Below are 24253 nucleotides of genomic sequence, written 5' to 3' on the forward strand. Positions count from 1 at the left end.
GGAAGCATATCTGTAACGCTTACTAGTTGTTCGAAACTACCGGTAACAAATCTAGCAGCCTGCCTCTGAACTACTTCCATGCCCTCCTTTATTCCGACCTGGCACGGATCCTGATCACTCGAGCAGTACTGAAGAATACGACGCTCCAGCGCCCTACATGCGGTCTCCTTTACAGGTGAACCAGTCTAGAAAATTCTCCCAATAAACTGTAGTCGACCTTTCGTCTTCCTTACCTACCGCCCTTTCGTCCTCGTTCCGTTTCATATTAGTTTGTGTTACGCCGAGATATTTAAGCGACTTGACTGTGTCAAGCAGAACACTACTAGTGCTGTATACGAACGTTTCTGGTTTGATTTTGATATACATCCTCATTAACTTACATTTTTTACATTTAGAGCTAGTTGCCGTTCATCACACCAAGTGTAAGTAGGCTGTTTAGGTGTTTATGTTGGTAACGCCACGTGGCGCTCTGTATGAAAATCACTGGCTGTGCTGTGTGCAGTCTGTAGCTGGTTTGCATTGTTGTTGCCTATTGTAGTGTTGGACAGTTGCGCTGTTGGAGGTGAGCCACCAGCAGTGGTGGATGTGGGGGGAGAGATGGCGGAGTTTTGAGAGTGGATGATCTGGACGTGTGTAAATTTGTAATACTGGATGCCATGAACTGATATATATATATTTTATGACTTTTGAACACTATTAAGGTAAATACATTGTTTGTTCTCTATCAAAATCTTTCATTTGCTTAGTATGCCTATCAGTAGTTAGTGCCTTCAGTAGTTAGAATTTTTATCTAGCTGGCAGTATTGGCGCTCGCTGCTTTGCAGTAGGTCGAGTGACGAAGATTTTTGTAAGGTAAGTGATTCATGAAAGGTATAGGTTATTGTTAGTCAGGGCTATTCTCTTGTAGGGATTATTAAAAGTCAGATTGCGTTGCGCCAAAAATATTGTGTGTCAGTTTAAGCACAGACATTTATAATTTTTCAAAGGGTACGTTACACAACTAGAAATTCTGTCTAAGTCATCTGGTATCCTACTGCAGTCACTCAGCTTCGTAACCTTACCGTACACCTCAGTATCATCAGTAAATAGCTGCAGATTGCTGCTCACACTGTCCGTCACGTCGTTTATTTACATAGAGAACAGCAGCAGCCCTGTCACTTCCTGAGGCACTCCTGACGTTACCCTTGTCTCTGATGAAACTTGCCATCGAGGAGGACACATGGGTAGTTCTCTCCCAGACACGGTCCCGTAGATGCGCATGTCCGTCGGACGCAGAGCTCGATTCTCGCTGTGTGTTTCGCAAGCGCGAGCACAGAACGAGGCGGCAGAAGGCCGTCCTTCCGCCAGGTGACGGCGGTTGAGGCGGGCCGAGGTGCGTCACTGCAGGGAAGTTTCCGGCGCCGACGCCGTGGCTCGCAACAAGGCGCCTTTGTGCTGGCCTGGGAACTCAGGTGTCGCCGAAGAAAGCGGACTCTTGTGCGCCGAGCTGGCCCGCTGGCAGCCTTATCGCCGCTGTCTGCTGCCCAGCCGGAAACCGAGCCGCGCGCAGCGTCGCCCCATCACAGACGGCTAATACGTCTCCCTGTCTCCTCTGTGCAGTGGCGCCGAGTCGAAAGCACTGTGGCGTAGGGTCCCTATGAACTAGAGCGTCCCAGCTAGCGGCAATTGATCACGTATTTTGATTGGTCTTAGGTATGTTGTAGAGCAGTGGTTCGCATCCTTTATGAGACATTTCCCCCAACCACCCTTATCAACCGTAACTCCTAATCAAACTTTAGAATCAAAAAAGAGTTTTCTTTGAACAATTTAATTTGTTAAATTACTCAAAGATAGATGATATTTAGTCTTTATGGGTATTTTTTTATGTGTGCTCTTCAGTCCGGAGACTGGTCTGATGCAAGTCTCCACACTACTCTACCCTGTGCAAGCTGCATCATCTGCGAATAAGTACTGCAAGTTATACCCTTCTGAATCTGCTTACTGTATTCATCACTTGGTCTCCCTCTACGATTTTTACGCTCCACACTTCCGTCCATATTGGTGATCTCTCGCTGTCTCGGAGTGTGTACTATCAACCGATCCCTTCTTATAGTCAGGCTGTAATACAAATTTCTTTTTTCCCCAATTTTGTTCAGTACCTCGTCATTAGTTACGTGATCCAACCATCTAATCTAAAGCATTTTCTGTAACACTACAGTTCCAAAACTTCTATTTATGTCTAAACTTTTTTCGTCCACGTTTCACTTCCATACTCGGCTACTCTCCACACAAATATTGACTGAAAAGACTTGCTAACACTTAAATCTTATTTTATGTTAACGAATTACTTTACTACGGAAATGCTTTTCTTGCCATTGCCTGTCTACCTTTTGTGTACTCTCCACTTCGGCCTTCATCAGCTATTTTACTGCCCAAATAACAAAACCGAGCGAGGTGGCGCAGTGGTTAGCACACTGGACTCGCATTCGGGAGGACAATGGTATAAACCCGCGTCCGGCCATCCTGATTTAGGTTTTTCGTGATTTCCCTAAATCGCTTCAGGCAAATGCCGAGATGGTTCCTACGAAAGGACACGGTCGACTTCCTTCCCCCACCCTTCTCTGATCCGATGGGACCGATGACCTCGCTGTTTGGTCCCCTACCTCAGATCAACCAACCAACAAAAAAGCAAACTTCAAAAATCGTCTACTACTTTAAGGGCCTCGTTTCATAATTTAATGCCGGCCGAAGTGGCCGTGCGGTTAAAGGCGCTGCAGTCTGGAACCGCAAGACCGCTACGGTCGCAGGTTCGAATCCTGCCTCGGGCATGGATGTTTGTGATGTCCTTAGGTTAGTTAGGTTTAACTAGTTCTAAGTTCTAGGGGACTAATGACCTCAGCAGTTGAGTCCCATAGTGCTCAGAGCCATTTTTTTCATAATTTAATTTTCTCACCATCACCTGATTTAACTCAACTGCATTCCATTACCATTGTTCTGCTTTTGTTGATGTTAATCTTATTCGTCTCAAGACACTGTTTATTCCGTTCAACCACTCTTCCCAATCCTTTGCTGTCTCTGATAGATTTCATCTGCAGATTTCATCTGCAAACCTCAAAGTTTTTATTTCTTCTTCCTGAAGTTTAATTGCTGTTCCAAATTCTTATTTGGATTCCTTTATCGCTTTTTCAGTGTACAGATCGAATAACATCACGGGTAGGCTACAACGATGAGTCACTCCCTTCTCAACCACTGCTTCCCTTTCATGTCTCTCGACTCTGATTATTGCCGTCTGGTTTCAGTACATTTTGTACATTTTTGAACTGTATTTTACCCCTGTCCTTTATTATATCACCATCTGAGTCAATCAGACAATGGCAATTGCTTATTTCTAACAACCTTTTTTATGTATAGAAAGAAGAAGCAATTATCAGTGCATCGCTAATGTTGCCTTTAACTCCTTGTCAGAAAAGAAAGTCAGCTATCCACACTGAGAGCAGACACTGTTACAAAACATGTTATCTCTGCACCATTCCTTCCTAGCGTCACTTAATTCACCCTCATCTCGCACCCCAATTTAAATTCAACGACGTTAAAATTTGAGAGATATACTTAGGTCTACCGTTCGTTAAACACTTGATTGCTTGGCTGCTTGCCTCTGGACTGATAAAATTTGGAACACTTTAGATTACCAGTACTTTGTGTCTGACGCCACTACTGGTGCTGCTAATAATAATAATAATAATAATAATAATAATAATAATAATATGTGTGCCCTGCAGCATTATAGTGGGCATAATCTAGTTACAGTAGCTTTGTGCTGTCATTTAGTTTATTGTTGTGAAGTGAATAATGAAGCAATTTATAATCCACTGCTGAAACTACCTACAACTGCAAGAAGCCATTTTCACGAGATATTTAAACATGTGTGAAGCATATGTTTCAGCTTGACTGTCGTATGTGCATGGTACAAAGTATAGTGGGTGGACAGTGTGAGATGGACGATGTCCTCTCATTCATTTCACTATCTGTAACCGCCACCACACTGTAATTAATTAACGCTTGTACCTGAAAAATGTAATTATTGGTAACTTATGGTAATCAGTCTTATGGTCGTACAAAATAGTGATAATAGTAATGCTTTGTGAGAAATAATTTAGTTTCGTTACCAAAATACAGTTGAAGCTTTTTATTTTTACCTTCCAGAAAATTTAATTTTACTCCTCGGGGAGTAATTACCCCCGAATTGGGAACCACTCGCGTAGCGGGACTTGTCCCGAGTACCTGGCTAGCGGCTTTCCATGCGATGGCCCCTGCTGTCCAAGAAAATCGATGTTTGATTTTTATGTGTACCTTCTGTACCCGTAACGTTCGTTCTGTTTCGACTAAGCGAGCGCAGCGCAGCGGCTGAAGTGTGCGGCTACCACGCTAGTGGCACGATTTGGCAATTTCATTATGTTTACCTTTATAGGCAGGTTAAAATTTTCTCGCAAAGGAAGTCAGAATCCTCCCGACTTGCTAAAGAGTAACACAGAAATCGTTTCGAGGCAAGATTATATAAAAATGCGTCTTTAATTCTTCATCAAATTAGTGCACCAGCTTTCATAGGAAGGGTCAAAGGCGTGTGGTTCGCATCGCAGTTGATCGAAGAGAGGACACTCTTTTCGAATTCAAATGAACTGCGTTATCCGATATCGCTTGTGAAAAATTCGTGTGCTTGCATGGCTGTAGCTTTCATTAAATGTGCGTGTTTCTCTACGAATTTTTGTTTCAGTTGCTTCAGCGTCAAATACTATCGGGAATTCTGTTTTAGCACCGCAAGCGACAGCGAATAAAGCGATACGTAATCTGTTCGGCAGCAAACGGAATACACATTTGGAGGAAATTTGCAATAGTGATGATTTATTATTGAAATTACGATGCGTGCTGACAAGTAATGCCTCCGATTTTTTTATGTGAAAACTCTTAAAGCTTTTTAAATAAAACGATCGTTATTAACGTTCTACATCTTTATTCTTCATGTCAACAAATTTATACCTCAACATAGACACCCTGGCGACGAATACATTTCTCCCAACGAGAGACCAGTTTGTTGATACCGTCACTGTAGAATGTCTGACTTTGTTGATGGAACCACAGTCTCACCTAAGCTTGCAACGCTTCATCACTATCAAAGTAAAGTCCTCGAGGGTGTTCTTTAAGTTTTGGAGACAGATGAAAATCGGATTGGGCGAAGTCGGGGCTGTATGGAGGATTATCGATGACAGTGAAGCCGCGCTCACGTGCGGTCTGGCATTGCCATGCTGAAGGATAGGATGGCGAGACTATAAGTGTGTACGAACTCTTAGATTTCGAAACTGGATTAGAACTCGCTGTTTCTTAGGTACCGGCGTAGTTATGTTGCACAGCACCATGTTAAGCAGTCTGTACGGTCGCAGGTTCGAATCCTGCCTCGGGCATGGATGTATGTGATGTCCTTAGGTTGGTTAGGTTTAAGTAGTTCTAAGTTCTAGGGGACTGATGACCACAGAAGTTAAGTCCCATAGTGCTCAGAGCCATTTTTTTAAGCAGTCTGCACAAGGGACGAGTTAGGTAAAGTTGACGTCGCGCTCTACGGGTTTTGTGACGTCACTTTCTGTTTTTTCACGTTGATGAACCGTTTCGTCACGGGGAACACAAAAAAAGGTCTGTGATATTACAGCGACGTGTCACTTAAAATAGAACGAATTGGAAGCAAGATCGCTCCCAACATCACAAGCAAAAAGCACGTGGGTCGCAGAAATGAAGACGTCACTTGTCGTGTTCAGTGGAAGCCCATATTCGGTGGGTTTTATGTTACGTCTTACACCCCATGAATATATGCTGTTTCTAAGTGCCATCACATCGAATGGCTCGAGAACGAATCGTTATTGGTTGATTGGTTGTAATAAAACGACGGGAAACGTCGTACTGGTGGTAAAAATGTTTTCGTATTATTTATTAACGCGTTGTAATTCGCTTGTTATCAGAGTAAGCCGTTTTAAGGCAACGGCAATTGAGGATTCATGTAAAACAGTCTTTCTTGTTAGGAATCGTTATAATAAAATGTAAATTAACAACATTTCGCCGATTAAAGCCTTTAGAATATTCATCTTCGGTATTAATAATCGCTTCAGCTATATTTGGCTCCTTTATTACTGTACCACTACCGGTTTCGAGGCGTTAAAACCACATCTTCCGCTCTTTGTTTTAATCATATGTCACCTGAAGATGTGACTTTAACGCCACGAAACCGGTAGTGGTACAGCCATAAAGGACCAAAATACAGCTGAAGCGATTATTATTACCCATAGCTGTGGTTGCCCTGCCGGCCGCGGTGGTCAAGCGGTTCTAGGCGCTTCAGTCCGGAACCGCGGGACCACTACGGTCGCAGGTTCGAATCCTCCCTCGGGCATGGATGTGTGTGATGTCCTTAGGTTAGTTAGGTTTAAGTAGTTCTAAGTTCTAGGGGAATTATGGCTTCAGATGTTGAGTCCCATAGTGCTCAGAGCCATTTGAACCATTTTTTTTTTGTGATTGCCCCACCTACAAGGTTGGCTTTAGAATATGCTAAGACAAAATACAAAGTCTGTCATAACGATGCTACAGCCTAGCTTAGTGAGTAGAGATACCACGTTACGAAACAGGTCAATATAGGTTTCGAATCCTGCTGTATCTAATTTTTTTATTACCTTCGCGTTTCCCAGAAAGTTGTGGGACTAGCTTACGAAATTATTAGAAGAAATTTCTATAGTACTTGATGCTACGTAAATACACTCCTGGAAATGGAAAAAAGAACACATTGACACCGGTGTGTCAGAACCACCATACTTGCTCCGGACACTGCGAGAGGGCTGTACAAACAATGATCACACGCACGGCACAACGGACACACCAGGAACCGCGGTGTTGGCCGTCGAATGGCGCTAGCTGCGCAGCATTTGTGCACCGCCGCCGTCAGTGTCAGCCAGTTTTGCCGTGGCATACGGAGCTCCATCGCAGTCTTTAACACTGGTAGCATGCCGCAACAGCGTGGACGTGAACCGTATGTGCAGTTGACGGACTTTGAGCGAGGGCGTATAGTGGGCATGCGGGAGGCCGGGTGGACGTACCGCCGAATTGCTCAACACGTGGGGCGTGAGGTCTCCACAGTACATCGATGTTGTCGCCAGTGATCGGCGGAAGGTGCACGTGCCCGTCGACCTGGGACCGGACCGCAGCGACGCATGGATGCACGCCAAGACCGTAGGATCCTACGCAGTGCCGTAGGGGACCGCACCGCCACTTCCCAGCAAATTAGGGACACTGTTGCTCCTGGGGTATCGGCGAGGACCATTCGCAACCGTCTCCATGAAGCTGGGCTACGGTCCCGCACACCGTTAGGCCGTCTTCCGCTCACGCCCCAACATCGTGCAGCCCGCCTCCAGTGGTGTCGCGACAGGAGTGAATGGAGGGACGAATGGAGACGTGTCGTCTTCAGCGATGAGAGTCGCTTCTGCCTTGGTGCCAATGATGGTCGTATGCGTGTTTGGCGCCGTGCAGGTGAGCGCCACAATCAGGACTGCATACGACCGAGGCACACAGGGCCAACACCCGGCATCATGGTGTGGGGAGCGATCTCCTACACTGGCCGTACACCACTGGTGATCGTCGAGGGGACACTGAATAGTGCACGGTACATCCAAACCGTCATCGAACCCATCGTTCTACCATTCCTAGACCGGCAAGGGAACTTGCTGTTCCAACAGGACAATGCACGTCCGCATGTATCCCGTGCCACCCAACTTGCTCTAGAAGGTGTAAGTCAACTACCGTGGCCAGCAAGATCTCCGGATCTGTCCCCTATTGAGCATGTTTGGGACTGGATGAAGCGTCGTCTCACGCGGTCTGCACGTCCAGCACGAACGCTGGTCCAACTGAGGCGCCAGGTGGAAATGGCATGGAAAGCCGTTCCACAGGACTACATCCAGCATCACTACGATCGTCTCCATGGGAGAATAGCAGCCTGCATTGCTGCGAAAGGTGGATATACACTGTACTAGTGCCGACATTGTGCATGCTCTGTTGCCTGTGTCTATGTGCTTGTGGTTCTGTCAGTGTGATCATGTGATGTATCTGACCCCAGGAATGTGTCAATAAAGTTTCCCCATCCTGGGACAATGAATTCATGGTGTTCTTATTTCAATTTCCAGGAGTGTATAAGTACACTGTCTGCGAGGTGTGCGTTTGTTCGATTTGGAGAACTTTTATAAGCAGAAGTCCTTGTTGTTTGGACATGTATTTTTCGTTTTTGTCTTTTTTTTACATGTTCACGGAAGTTTTTATTTACGTATACCACAGACAGAACAACACTACTAGCGTATGGACAAGGAAGAAATGTAAGTTTTAATGGAGCTAACTTAGGAATTTTACGCACGGCTGCTTCTGTGGGAATGGAAATGAGCGTTTGTCGTCATTTGTCGAGAGGCTCCTTACGGGGCAGATCCGGCCGCCTTGGTGCAGGTCGTATTACATTCGACGCCACATTGGGCAACGTGCGCGCCGGATAGGGATGAAATGATGAAGAAGACAACACAACACCCAGTCCGTGAGCGGAGAAAATCCCCGACCCAGCCGGGAATCGAACCCGGGCCCCTTACGACGGCAGTCCGTCACGCTGACCATTCAGCGGACGTCTATTTCTGTGAACAAACTGTATTGTTTGCTAGCCAGCTCGTCCCGTGTACCGACAGCGTTGTGTCTCGTGACGTTGGATATCCTGCCTGCGTGCATGTCAACGTTAGCTGCCTCGTCCCGTGCGACGGCGGCTTTACACGCTACTATTCGGAGCCCTCTAGCGGCAGAGCGTTGCAATAATGTAGACATGAACAGTTAGGATGAAGAATGTTAGTAACGTTTGTTTTCCTTAAAAATCTTTGAGAGTTTTCACATAAAAAGTTCAGAGCCATTTTTTTTTTTCAGCACGACCTCGCACTATGGCGATTTGAACTGCTGCCTCTAGCGTTGTAGACTTGAACGTTAGCCGCTGCGCTACGCTCGCTTAGTCGAAACAGAACGAACATTATGGGTATCCGAGAGATACTTCAACAGAGATTTTCTCGGAGACTAGGGGCTATGGCGTGAAAAGCCGCTTTCCAGGTACTCAGGACAGTTCACTCAGCAGTGTACCTAAGACTCGCCAAAAGCCGTGAATAACAGGTCTGATGTCCACTTGTCATCCACGGTAGACCGTGGGCTCACTGTGACCTAGCAGACAGCGTTAACAGTTTGCAAAAGACGTACCCACGGAAGTGTTGCAATGCTTAATTCCGAAAATAGTGCCACAACTAAACATCTTAAGCCCCTTTTACATGGTCGACTTTCTTGTCTCGGCTGAGTACCGAAGACAAGTAAATCTACTGATGCGGTCTTCACGTTTTATTCCTGTACTTAGTGTCGTCTGTCGCGAGTGGTCATTCTCGTTTACACTTCAGCGCCAAAACTGCGCGTATTGCGAGAGCTGTCTGCTGTGCAGCTTAGCACCTGGACGGGGAAAGTTAGGTTAAGCTTTTTACGAAAAACACGAAATGTGATAGCAAAATGTAGCAACAAGCAACGATAATAGGGTTTATTAATGACCAAAGGAGAATTCATCATAGAAGTTCATGTGAGGGGTCGTGTGGTAAATTCTTTACACTACTGACAACTGAAATACTATGAAAAGTGTCATCCAAACAGTTCAGAAAAAAACATGAACTTGCTCGTATACTTGATAACACATGAAAAACCATCTAGAACGCATTAAGTAGCGCCTCTTTATCTTTTTTTTCCGGTTATCCGTTTCCGTTCTTTATTTATGAATAGTGTAGCCTTTTTTTCCGTGAAATTAAAATACCTTTTGGTTTTTAGATTTTTCGTCCCTCCTGTAAGGCAACAAAAATGTGCAAAGTTTCAATGTGTCTCAAAGACAAAGCACTCAGAACAATGAAGATTAAGAAGACAACGAACGCACAAAAATCCATTTCTATAGTAGGAGTTTTCTCGGTCAGGATAGGTTAACTCCCGATGCTACAGGTGCCGCGATAGTCCCCTGTTTCTGCGCTTGCGCGGTGTGCAGCATACTCGCAAATTTAGAGCTCCAGACTTGGCACGGTCTCTAGATGAGTGACGTCATAAACACACTAGCGTCGTGGTTGGCTGCTAATTTATGCGGAGGCATGAAGGGCGCCGCACATCGCTCAGTCGATTTTGATCGGGAAGTCGCTCGAGTGAAACGGGCTCTATGCGAGGGTTATTCGGAAAGTAAGGTCTGAATCGCCGTTGCTAATCGAACGTCGCGAGAACATTTGCTTCGACTCAAGGCAAGCATTGCTCGTCAAACAACGCCATTTGCATTGGTATTGTCTCAGTGTGCTGTTTACAGTGTCAGTTCAAATTATTTAAAATGATGATCAGCCTGCAGACTGCGAACTACGGTCAGTGATTCGGTTTGTGACAGCAAGGAGCATTACAGCAGCGGAAATTCATCGACAGGTAAGTGAGGTATATGGCGCTATTGAGATGAGTGACGGCAATATGCGCAAGCGTATGAGAGCTTTCAAGGACGGACGAGAAATTTTCGTGATCAACAGCGATCATGCCGTCCTTGAGTCATTTCAGAAGATTCGGTCAAAGCCACGGACGAAAAGACCGGCGATTCACAATTTCTACTATGGCACTGAAATTTCCGAATGTGGGTAGCATAACTTTGCACAAAACTGCCTTCGAAAAGTTGTAATTTCGAAAAATACGCTAATGGTGGATTCCCGGGCTGCTTACTGAGAAACACAAAATGGAAAGAATGGCTTGTGCTCTTGACTTTGTTTTTGGACCGATATCATAAGCGTAGTTTAGGCAGTCTCTTTACTGGGTTTGTTGCTTCTTGTAAGTGTACTGCCGGTAAAATTCAGTCTTTGGTTCACTGTACCTAAGAGATTTGCTACGTGATCGTTCCAATTTCAGTAATTGCAATTCACAGGTATTTAGTTCAACTGACAGCATTTAGATTTCTGGTTTTTATCGTGTAACCAAAATTTAGCGGATTCCTTTTAGTAAGTTACTCATCTGGATATGTCATCTCTTATCATTTAGAGTCAGTTGCCATTTTTCACAACGTACAGATATAAGTCTAAATAATTTTGCTCTTGGTTTTGACCTTATTATGACTTCACTAGACGGTAAACGACAATACTTTATATACAGGCAGATTAAGAGGAGCAGGAGGCGTATAATAATTCCTTGAGAAACGCCAGATATCACTTCTGTTTTTTTCGATGACTTTATGTCGGTTACTACCAATTATGATCTTTCTCTCAGGAAATCGTGAATCCAGTCGCGCAACTGCGACGATACTCCCCTGGACACACATTTTGATTAGAAATCTCAAAATTAAATTTTTGTATGGTGTCAGTATTAATAAGAAGCCTGTCGTCAGCAACTGAGTCCGAATGAAGTCCATCTCCGGACCACAGATTTAGTTGCACAAAAGAAATTCCTCTGAATGTTTCCATTATAACTGTTGTAGTAGTGTGGCAATATATTTTGTTATTACTGTTCTCCTTTCTTCCAAACGATAAGTTTCCTCACCTCGATTAAGAGTCATGTGTTTTTTATTATTTTACAAATGTTAAAAGTCTAATCAGGAAACGTAATTGGTGTTAACTGAACAGACGGTGTTCCGAGTGCTGCAGTGCGGGCTGTATACTTCACAGGACGCTGAAACATCGTAGGTATGTTCATTAATCAGTGCGCTTGCAGAAAATAGTAGTTCCATTTGCTGCCACCAAGTGAAAACATGACGCAGGAAACAGAATGCGAAATGTTAACTATTTTTTTTTTTTTTTTGAGGGGGGAGGGGTTTGACTTTTAATGTAAAGGATTAAGAAGGTTGAATTTTTCCATATGAAACACTATGGCTCTTGAAAAGAGACTGTGAACTGCTGATAAAGTTGTTTTATCAGAACAGCAACAAAATCAGCGCTGCAAAAACTATGATCAAGAAATTTGAAAAATAGTTGAATTAGGTGGTGCAGAAGTGAGGGGGAGTCGGCCCGTTCCAATGACAGCTATATCCGACTGTACAGCACATGCCACAAATTCTGCATCGAGGCTCGAGCTGTGTCACGGGAACTGTCTTCACCCAAATCAACAGTTCAAAAGATTTTGCGGCGAATTTTACGCTGGAATCCCTACAAAATTCACAAATGAAGGCGGAAGATAGGCTACAACGCCTTGGTTTTGCCCTTCGTTTTTTCACGCATGGAAATGGATGACATGTGGCCGGAGAATATCCGCTGGACGGACGAGGCACATTTGCTGTGCGCGGTGCCGTGAATGCACAGAAGTGTCGCATATGGTGTTCCACTCAATCATATGTCCTGAAGGAACATCCATTGCAGTAAGCTTATATGACTGTGTGGTGTGGTTTCGCAAGCTCGTTCATTCTTGGTCCATTTTTCTTTCGGGAGATGTTAGGTGTACCCTGACATCTGGTTGTTACAAGGACGTCCTTGTGCAATACGTGATTCCAACTTTGAAAAACGCGGCTATGTCCATACCAATAATTTAATGCAAGATGGGGCGAGACAACTATGAGCTTGCCAGGAGAAGGATTTGCTCCGAAAAACCTTCGATAACGATCGCATTATCTCTAGGCAATTTCTAGATGTGTGGTCTTCCAGATCTCCCGATTCATATTCAGACGACTTCTGATTGTGGAGATTTCTGAAGGATTGTGTCTATCAGGGATGTATCCGGACTCTTCCTGATGTGAAGGATAGCATAAGACGACATATCTCTCCGATTACACAGCGAGCAACTGTCGACCATGCTTTGTTACGGACGCAGCACGCTGTACAGTCGGGAGCCCACTTTGAACACATGTTGTACCTTGTGACCATATACTAATAAACGTGTCAGAATCACCATTATCTGTTTGATCGTTACTCCCCTTTTCCTGGGCCCACAGTGCATTCTGATTGATTACGTACAGCGCCATATTTTTACCTGTTGGCGGTTGCGAGCGCGCCGATTAATGAACATACCTACGATATTTTAGCGTCCTGTGATGTAAACAGGCTGCGCTGCGGCATTCGGGACGCCTTCAGTTTAATTATAACCACCACGGATATTAGTTATAGTCACCCAGCATAAATCTAGCGCTTTGTTTCTCGGTGTGAAACCAAACGGGCGACCGCCGGGGTTTCCATGCGCGAACGCAGCATCATGCGTCACATTTAACTCAAATTGTACTTGAGATCTTCGACTGAGTTCCGGTTTGGAGCAGATGAAAATATGATGAATTCGTAAGAGGTTGAAAAAAGTCAGCCAACCAGTTGCAAAACAAAGGTTTATTAGCCCTTGACCTGGGTTTCGAAATTACTAAAAATATCTTCTTCAATAGGAGTGGTCCTTGTTACATCACATGATGGTACATTAGATTAGCTGAAGCCGAGGTGCTCTTGTCATATATAAAATTCACAAAACAAAAATTATCCAAAGCCATGGATTTAGATAGCAGCCAGATTACATTTAGCGTACTTCAGAATGAATCCTGACCAGCAAATGCCCACAGGTAGATACTCCTGTCAACATAGATTGTCAAATGTAGCAAATATTTTATCCTGTGACTCATGTTACAATTTTATGTTGACAAGAACCTCTACTTGTGAGCATTTACTAGGGAGCATCCATTCTGAAATGCACTAAATGCAATCTGGCTGCTATATAAAGCCATGGATTAGAATAATCCTTGTTTTGTCAATTTTATATATGACAAGAGAGGCTCGGTTTCAGCTAATCTATCGTATCATCATGAGATGTAACAAGGCTCACTCCTTTTGAAGAACTTATTTTTAAAAATACCTAAACCTAGATCAACGGCTAATAAACCTTCGTTTTTGCAGCTGGTTGGCTGATTTTCTCGAACTCTTCAGATTTACACAGCTGCTGTTCCGCACTCATGTTTAAGATTTTGAATTCGGAAGATTTTGCCCACATAATATTATGTTCACAGAAGGACTTTCCGTCATGTCGAAATTTCGGTAATGTCGTCAGGAGAAGCATTTTCGTAACATTTCCTTGTATAGTCTTAAAAATTCATTCCCGCATATGAAACTAAAATGGCCGACCGAGGTGACCGAGCGGTTCTAGGCGCTACAGTATGGAGCCGCGCGACCCGCTACGGTCGCAGGTCCGAATCCTGTCTCGGGCATGGATGTGTGTGATCTCCTTAGCTTAGTTAGGTTTAAGTAGTTCTAAGTTCTACGGGACTGATGACCTCAGAAGTTAAGTCCCATAGTGCTCAGAGCCATTTGAACCATTTGAAAGTAAAATGTAAACATCGTGCAGCTCTTCCGAAAGGCATTAATGCCAGTCCCAATTTTTTGTATGGAATAGATTGCTCGTGTGAGGGGGTCGAATGAAATGTAAGATGTCTCGTATGCCCTGCAACTCTGGTGTGCACTTCCTCGTGTTCCTGTCAATGTGTGAATCCCAGCTTGCGACTTTGAGCAATTGAATGAAACGTAAGACTACACGTATGTTCCGGCACAAGGCGTGGCAGCTGTGGTGTGCGCCTGCACCTCTTCCTGCCAGAGTGTCAGTCCCAAAGTAGTTGTGAACAATCAGCTAGGGTAGTTGGCTGCGCGGCGAGGATGGTCGTGGCGTCTTCCGTTAGGCGCGGGCGCCCCTCCGCCGGCAGCGCTCGGTCGCAGTGCAGTGCATTGCCCCTGGCAGGCAGGAGGTGCTCCGCGGAGGAAGTGGCCAGGGACGCGGCGGCCGGCCGGCCGGCCGGCCGGCCTGCTGTGGCGGCGTCGGCGTCGCCGGCTGTTGCGCAAGGCGCTGCAACGCCCACGCCCTCCGGGCCGCATCCCTGCCGCCCCCAGGCCTCGCTTCTGACGTCATGCGGGGGCGTCGCTTGCCTTCATTGATTTTTCCATCATTGCTTCCCGTCCTTGTCGTCTAAGACGCTCAGTAACACGTTACTGTTGACGTTAATCCGCCCACTCTCTGTGCAACAGTACACAACACACGAATCTTTCTTACTTAATTGCCTTTCCTGCTGTGTGTGACATCCGTCTTAAGTGTAGTAACGGTTTCTACAAAATAGGACTGGGCCGTGGAGTGCAGCAAAATTTCTTTTTAGAACACCAAATTTGGTAGGTAGGACATCCGCAACTGAGAGGCACGCTTTTTTATTATTATTTTTTAAAGAGATCCGCTTCCTTTGTATTAATTATTTATTCAAAACCGAATGGTTTCGGGATTTTAAAATTCCATAGTCAGATGACAATACTGGGACATAAAGGGGACGTGGAGTGGATAAATACACTGAAGTGCAAAGATGTTGGTACATCTGTCTAATATCGTATAGGGCCTCTGCGAGCACGCGGAAGTGTTGCAACGCGACGTGGCATGGACTCGACTAACGTCTGAAGCAGTGATGGAGGTAATTGACACCATGAATCGTGCATGGCTGTCCATAAATCCGTAAGAGTACGAGGGGGTGGAGATCTCTTCTGAACAGCACGTTGCAAGGCATCCCAGGTATGCTCAGTAATGTTCATATTTGGGGAGTTTGGTGGCCAGCGGAAGTGTTTCAACTTAGAAGAGTGTTCCTGGAGCCACTCTGGATGTGTGGGGTGTCGCATTGTCCTGCAGGAATTGCCCAAGTCCGTCGCAATGCACAATGCACCTGAATGGATGCAGGTGATCAGATAGCAAGCTTACGTACGTGTCACCTGTCAGGGTAGTATCTAGACGTATTAGGGGTCCAATATCATTCAACTGCACACGCCCAACAGCATTACACAACCTCCACCAGCTTGAACAGTCCTCTGTTGACATGCAGCGTCCATGGATTCATGAGGTTGTCTCCATACCCGTACACGTCCATACACCCGATACAATTTGGAACGAGACTCGTCAGACCAGGCAACATGTTTCCAGTCATCAACAATCCAATGTCAGTGTTGACGGGCCCAGGCGAGGCGTAAAGCCTTGTGTCGTGCAGTCAGTAATGGTACACGAATGAGCCTTCGGCTCTGAAAGCCCATATCGATGATGTTTCGTTGAATGCTTCGCACGCTGACACTTGTTGAAGGCGTGGCATTGAAATCTGCAGCAATTTACGGAAGGGCTGGATCTCTGTCACGTTGAACGAATCTCCTCAGTCGTTGTTGGTCCCGTTCTTGCAGGATCTTCCTCCGGCCGCGGCGATGTCGGAGATTTGATGTTTTACCGGATTCCTGATATTTACGGTATACTCGTGAAATAGTCGTGCGGGAAAATCCTCACTTCATCGCTACCGCCGGCCGGAGTGGCCGTGCGGTTCTAGGCGCTACAGTCTGGAACCGAGCGACCGCTTCGGTCGCAGATTCAAATCCTGCCTCGGGCATGGATGTGTGTGATGTCCTTAGGTTAGTTAGGTTTAAGTAGTTCTAAGTTCTAGGCGACTGATGACCTCCGAAGTTAAGTCGCATAGTGCTCAGAGCCATTTGAACCATTCATCGCTACCTCGGAGATGCTGTGTCCCATCGCTTGTGCTGCGACTACGATACCAGTTTCAAACCCACCTAAATCTTGATAACCTGTCATTGTAGCAACAGCAACCGATCTAAAAACTGCGCGAGATACTTTTTGTCTTATATCGGCGTTGACGACCTCAGTGCTGTACTCTGTCTATTAATATGTCTCTGTATTCGAATATGCATGCCTATACCAGTTTCTTCGGCGCTCCAGTGTATAATGCAACATATGTGTAAAAACCAACAGAGCGGGCTGCCCGAATAAGGCGACTTATTGTGTTTGGTAACACGTAACACAGCGGTCGGGCCACTCAGTGAAAGAGCTCCAATCACTGCATTTTGACGGAACTAAAAAAAAAAAAAACTGGAGTGACCAGTAATCAAACTGATCTAAAAATGTAACGGCCAAGAGGGTGGGAGGGAGTAAACCGAAACCGAGAACAAACACAATACTGATACTCTGCCGCCGGGCAGCCGCCCGGTGGGAACGCCAGTCACTACTGCAGTGGTTCCCAAAATTTCTGAGACCGTTATCTGTGAATGCAATCAGATATTAGCTAATTACCACACCCTCCTCCCTCCTCCCCACACACAAACATGTACAATCGCACCACCATTCCACCATTGCCAACATTAATGCGTAACTAAATTTTAAAATGGAAAACAATTTTTTTTAAATAATCAAAAATAAATAATATTCAGTTTTAGTTTGTCTATGTGAATGTCAAACCAAGAACTAATTAGTCAACGACACAATTGGTACTGCATATTTATTCGACCCAGTTTTATGGTGATGAAGTGATTCTCGGTGCATCACGAATAATACCTACAACTCCTCAAAAAAGAAATCCGCCAAGTATCTACAATGAGGGTGGACACTTTTTGCAATTTATGGTCTATTGCAGGAACTACCAACAACTACGTTCGAATTCACTTTGCTCTGACGTAAAGCACTAACAGCTACACAGACCACTGTCGTGATCACGGCTGACACTTGCAACGTATTGTGGCCATTGCACAGGAGCCGTCGGTGGTCAGGTACAGCAGCTCCACCTGCAGGTTTGGCTACCATTTATGTTCAAGTATGTATTTCTCGCGGTGTTTCCATACATTTCTTCAACCCCTGTAATTAGTGGTGCGGAGGAGGCTGTTCGGGGCCTGCCAAAGGAAAAAGCTCGTGTTACGTCGCTCTTCACGAGAGTATCAAGACTCCAGACCCTCCTTCGAGCCGCAAACAATTAAACTTATCGAGCATGTACTGACTACCTCCTGCTTCAGTGTCAACGGGGAGTTTTTTTGACCAAATAGATGGAGTTTCCACGGGATCCCCACTGGCCCCTGGACTTGTAAATCTCTACCACGAACAATCTGAGGAACTGGTATTTTAGAGTTCCCAAGCACTTTTTCAGCTACGCCGACGACACTTTCGTGGTGGGGGAGCATGTCTGGATGAGTCTCTGGATCAGCTTAACAGTAGCCATGAAACATTGCGTTCAGTATGGAAATAGAGGATAATGGATGTCTCCCTTTCTTGGATATGTTAATAGAAAGAAGACAGATGGTACACTGGGCTATGCAATAAATAGGAAGAAACGGACACAGACCTTTACCTGTTTGCCGCCCGGTGTGAGGCTTCTCCCGCCGGAGGTTCGAGTCCTCCCTCGAGCATGGCTGTGTGTGTTATTCTTAGTATAAGTTAGTGCAAGTTAGTTTAAGTAGTGTATAAGTCTAGGGACCGATGACCTTAGCAGTTTCGTCCCTTGGGATTTCACACACATATGAACAATTTTTACCTGCTTGCAACAAGCTACCGTAATACAGAGGACGTGCAGACAGTGCTGACCACCACATCGGGCGCTCGTCGCCTGTGACGTCCTAGCCGAGCTGCAATATCTGAAATAAATTCTCTGTAAAAGTGGACGTAGAGAAACATAGAGTAGAAGGTCGTTCAAGAAAAGAAAAGCTTCAGGAAACAGAAAAGAAGGGGAAAGAGACAAGAGCTCGCTTTCCTTCCTTACAGAGGACTAGTCTCCGCCAAAATTGCGAGGATTCTGTGAAAATGCAACATCAAAACTTTCCTTCGATCACCGCTAAGACGAAAGAGTTCCTTCTCCCTGCGAAAGACCCACTAAAATGTACCAGGGATATACAGTGTCTCTCGTGACTGTAGGGATCAATGCATCGAGCAAACGCAATGAAGTGTAAATTGTTTTGAAACTTCCCAGCACAAAGTTTGGAATGTAGGAACGAGATAGCAGTAGAAGAGGAGGATTGACGCCTGCGAAAGGAAAAGCCTCTGTTCGAGACCCAGCCCGTCGCACAGTTTCAATGTCCTAGGAAGCTTCAGAACGCCAACACTCCACTGCATAGTGAAAGATTCATTCCACTGTCGTAGACTTGTGTTACAATATGTGTGGCACAGCTCTGAGACAGTAATCCAACAATGAGGAACCAGTGGAGACAGGTTCCTCATTGTTGGATTACTGTCGGGTTTTGGGTCAGTTAGATAGAACTGTGACAGCAGATGAGGTGATCCCTGTCGGTTATTTGGTCCTCCGACGTGTGCCCACAGGAGATGCTGGACGCTCGCCTGGACGCCCGCGTGGACGAGATGATGCAACGTGGCCTGGTGGCCGAACTGGAAGACGTGCACCGCCGCTACAACCAGCAGCGCCTACTGGAGAAGCGGTGAGTACCCTGCCCTCCTCTCACTCCGTTCCTCTGCTGCTATTGTGCAGTGTCCACGAATCACTGCCGCGCTACGCTTACTCTTGCTGAATGTGTGAATCGAGGACCAGTGTTTTATGACGTCGGTGCTGGCTTTCATCAGTTATGGAGGCAATCGTTCTCCAGATGTTGGATGATTTGTTGTAATTTACTTTCAGGCCTACTTTCGGACTTGCCCTACTAGTGCCTTTCATGCATTATTAAGTCTGTCTGCACTAGAGGCGAATGTAGCTATGTCATCAGTAAAATCATGGTACTTATCGTATGATCCTTCAACACGTATCCCGTCTTCGTTTTGCCTGTTTAACGGTGCGTGCGCGCGCTCGTGTGTGTGTGTGTGTGTGTGTGTGTGTGTGTGTGTGTGTGTGTGTGTTGTTTTAGGGAGCTCATCTACACCCTTACCAGCACCGCTATTTCACTAGTAAAGGGAACAGCCTCCTTTCTTTTGTTTCTAGGTAGTAAACCAGGAGATATTTCCCTGAATATGCAGTGACATGCAATGGACATGTCTTGGTGATTCTCACGTGTCCCCTGAACATTGTTGTTGTCTGGGCAACAGAAAATGCTAGCACAATATCCATCAGAAATTGTTAAGTACGCGATTCGGCATCAAATGGTAATATCGACAGCACCTACAGTAGACTGAAGAATAATCACATTGGTGCGCACACGCTATAACTGCATGGTAACCACGAGCGCATCCACAGTATTCAGTTTTGAGAGGGGGTTCACAGTATGTTACCGTCTCTCTCTCTTCCCTCCACAAATATAACTGTCCATTGCCCCAATTTGTGACGTGCAGATGCGACAGATTTTAGTAGCAATAACAACAAAAAGGTTTTAATGTAATAATAGTAATTGGTTTGTACCTGTACTTAGTAAATTGTTTGGGTACGACTATTAAGAAATTGCATTTCAGATGTATACAACATTTTGAATGTGTGTGGGGCCTTCATATGTCTTGCAGTTGATTTAAGAAAAATAACAACAACAAGCTGTCGCGACTTTGACAGCATTATAACCTGTATATATTATAAATTCAAGTACCCCTCCACATTGTTCCCTCAGTAAGTTATGACTAATCTCTGGAACTACTGTAGGAATTCAGATATGATTTTTACTATAAGAGTAACTTATTCACGATCAAGGTTTGTGTATATAATTTACTGTTTATAGTAACGATGAGGGTCTAATGTGTATCGTTATTTATTCCATATTTAATTGGTGTTTGGAGCGACTCGGGAAAAGAAGATAAGAGCCGCCGCAACTCCACAGAGCAGCCAGTCTTGACCAGTCTCTGTACATACTAGGTGGTTACAATTAAAGTGCAGCTACACACAGAGGTCCAGTGTGGTCTGTAATTATCGTTCGGCAGTGAATCTCGGTAGATATGCTAGTGCGTTAATGCGGAACCGATCGGCGCTGGAAAAAAATTAGTTTCAAATTTGGCCACCAGGTGCAAATACAGCGCTGTGAATGGAAGAGGTATAGAAATGTTTACGCATGTAACGGATTAGGAACGGGACGTGGGCAGAAAAGGACAAACCATGGAGAGTGGCATAATGTTGATTTTATTACTAACCGCCACTTACACAATTTGTTCAATATGAGCATAATGACGTCAACGAGATGTTGTGCAGTGCTAAAAAGTCCCTTTTTAAATGATGCCTACAATACAATACCGACTCCCTTTCCAAATTACAAATTTCTGTCCTTAGCTGTTTGGGCTGAGCGATGATAAGTTAATGAATCAGTCAGGACTTTACCTTTTACATGTGGAGATACCAAGTCGTCCGGCAGTAGACACTTAGTGCTACCCGCGCGAAGCTAGGATGGGTCTCTGGTTTACGTGTAAACTCGGAGCTTGTACTCGCCACTATCAGTATTTCATTGAGCACTAGAATTGCGTTCAGAGGTCTACAGACTGTGATTACGCCTTAGTGGGCAGAATGGCGTTTCTTCCCGTTGTTTCTACGGGACGGTCAGTTTTCCTATTGTTTTGTTCCTAGTGGAGGGTTTTTTCCTTTCTGCCTTAGCTTATTCCAAGACCTTGTACATCGCTGGATATACTTGTTGACACGCAAAGCAAGACGGATTTGTTTTTAGCAGCAGGAGACTAGTCTTCTGTGAGTGGTTTCCTTTGCCTGGTTGGAGTGTTTTCTGTTGGCGCCAGGTTCCAGGCTCATGCACGTGGACAGGCTCTCAGCCAAGCAACTTAAAAATACGAGTACAATGTGTTAAACTTAGCTGTAATTTACTGGATTTCCTTGTCATTTTCAAGACACATTGCATGTGACTTTTTTCCACGGAAGCTGGCTGAAAAATTAAGAGTTGTTGTATGTAAAAATATGCCAACGGTCTTGCCGCAGTGGTAACACCGATTCCCGTCAGATCACCGAAGTTAAGCGCTGTCGGTCGTGGCTAGCACTTGGATGGGTGGCCGTCCGGTCTGCCGTGCCGCTGTTGGCAAGCGGATTGCACTCAGCCCTAGTGAGGCAAACTGAGGAGCTACTTGACTGAGAAGTAGCGGCTCCACTCACGAACATCCAGTGACGCCAATAGTCCAGGATGACACGACGGTCGGTCGTTGTCGTTGGGTATTTCGAGACTTGTCCGGATGGAGTTTATTTCAGTTTTATATAAAAACATTAACTGTAACATGACTTCACAATTCTAAAGTGAGCAGGGCAGACTGTTGAATGGTGGCTGAAAGGTTCTCAAGCAAAGAATGGGATTCCGGGACTAACAGTGCTCACTGTAAAGTACGACAGAAACGCTTTGCTCAAGAGTTGGGTGGCATCCTGGGATGGTTCCCAGGGCCTGCTCGGCGTATTTTGAAGTTGCTGTTTCCGCAAGTTAAATCCTGACGCGCTGCCCCAGTGGGGCTTGCCCCGAGTGCCCACTTGACCTGTAGCAAGTATCTATTCAACATGGATGTCAAGAAGAATGCTGCCATACCATTCCCATGGAACGCGAGAAATTTAGCTCCATCTTGTCATTTAATCCTGACGCTGTGTGTGTTACATCCTCCAATAGAGCAAGGCCATTGAAACTCAGTACCAACTTAGTAAATTGTTTATGCGCATTTATACGCCGTATCAGGGAAACTTATGACATGCTCCCCTCAATTTTCATGCTTTGAAGTAGATTTAAAAATTGCTGCCACCCCTCTAAAGGGACAGAGCTCAGGTTGAGAACAGAGAGATTTGCTTTCTGATGATTCGCTTCTTAGCTGTCGTCCCGTGCTGACTGGGCAGTTTGAAGATGTATGTGTCGCTTTTGATAATAGCATGAGGTGTTAGTCTTATTTCTCAGAGTCCCTATTCTATGCAGCTCACATTTACCTGGTTGTTTGCGCAATTTGCATGCGGAGTTCATTGGGTTATTTCTCTTGAGGGTTTGAAAGTGCGACTTGCGCAGATGAAGATCTCCGAACTTGATCGTCTTTCAGTCCTCCTACCGATGTATTTCAGAGTCCCAAATTATTAGATTCAGTGTTTCACCTTACTTTTCTGTGTTTTTGTTTTTGAAGTTTCAGTTTGATGTAAGATTCCATATTGGTTTTGAATTTGAGTAAACAGTTGATTATTTTGAAATCGACACCCATTTATGACCCCCCCCCCCGCTCTCTATTACTTCTCCCATGATTAGACGACCCTTATTTAACAAATGTAATCAGGAATACACCAAGGTGTTGTTTCAACCTGGTGGTGTTACCGCTGCGCACAGCTGCAGTATTGTTAATGAAATGTTGCGTAACGTACAAATTTGTTAATTGTGGTGACGTGCGGGTAGCGTTCCAGGCTTTTATTCGGGAGCTCAAACTGTTACTAACGCAGATTAGTTTCATAACGCTTTTAGTAAAATGTTCTTCGGCGGGGGCGGGGGTGAAGTTCATGATTGCCAAGACCACCCCCTACTCATGGATGTATCAGCGGCTGATGTTAATTCTGCAGTAGTGGGGGAAACCTGGTTTGTTTGTAAATGTAACTTAAGGGTTGGAACACCAGCGGTGTTTGTTCTTTACTCTGAGGGCACCAGTGGTAAACAGTTGAGAAGGGACGGGCGGCAGTCTGTTTCCCTGTTTGGAGAAAATATTTTCCTCCGAACGCGGTAGGGTCTGGAGGGTTGCGGCGGCGCTTAGTGTGTTCCACCATCCGCCAAGACAGATTGCTCTCGCTTAGGGATGAAGAAAATAACCAAGTGATTTATTGCGGAAATTAGCGATTGATTTATTACCGAGTGCAGTCTTTCATCGGAGTGGTTCGTTGCGTGACGGTCGGCTGTCTCGCGAGCAATCGATCGCACTTCCTTGTAGTGGGGTGGGGGTGGGGGGAAGGAGGAGGAAGAAGAGGGCGTGTGCCACCAGAGGGGGGAGAGCCGCATCCTTGCCTGCCGCTGCGTCTTGTTCACCGGTATCTTGTCTCTTCCGTTGTCAGTGGAGCATCTCTGTTCAGACGAGTGAAACCTATCCTCCCTCTTACTTTCTCTCCCTCGTCTCTCTCTCCCTCCCCCCCCCCCCTCTCTCTCTCTCTCTCTCTCCTCTCCCCCCATCCCTCCTGGATTTTTCTCATATCTTGCATTTGCTCGTGTTGTATTCTCTTTTATTATGTCATTTTGAGAGGCACCCACATGCCTTGCTCATACTGTGGCATCAAGCAGTCAGGCCTGCAAGATGAGTGGTCTGCCAAGCGAGTGGATTCATTCTTATTTATCGAGTAACATGAACTCTCGTACTCACAATTAAGTTACAAATTATCCTCCTGTATGAATAATACGCAACGGAAACGCACTTCTGACTATCAGTAATTTACAGAAATCTGACTGTTCACTACACACTGGCAATACCACATTTTCTTTCTTTTATTTAACGGCTTTTATCACCACGTGGCCATCGCACTGAATATGAGTGGCGCACACATTAAAAATTCTGGATATCATGACAACATACAATTCGAAGGAAAAGGCCACCAATCTTTTTCTTTTCA

The 24253-nt window shown here is 45.2% G+C and overlaps 1 protein-coding gene across 1 annotated transcript in view; it reads left to right on the plus strand.

Moving 5' to 3' along the window:
• LOC124788750 (tRNA dimethylallyltransferase-like) overlaps window positions 1-24253 on the plus strand; it is a 604197-nt gene that overhangs the window by 279048 nt on the left and 300896 nt on the right. The window contains exon 3 of the mRNA XM_047256031.1: window positions 19111-19226. Coding sequence (XP_047111987.1) covers window positions 19111-19226 — 116 coding nt within the window. The remainder of the gene's footprint in view (window positions 1-19110; window positions 19227-24253) is intronic.

This window comes from Schistocerca piceifrons, chromosome 3 (assembly GCF_021461385.2).
Source record: "Schistocerca piceifrons isolate TAMUIC-IGC-003096 chromosome 3, iqSchPice1.1, whole genome shotgun sequence".
In the NCBI taxonomy this organism is placed as follows: domain Eukaryota; kingdom Metazoa; phylum Arthropoda; class Insecta; order Orthoptera; family Acrididae; genus Schistocerca; species Schistocerca piceifrons.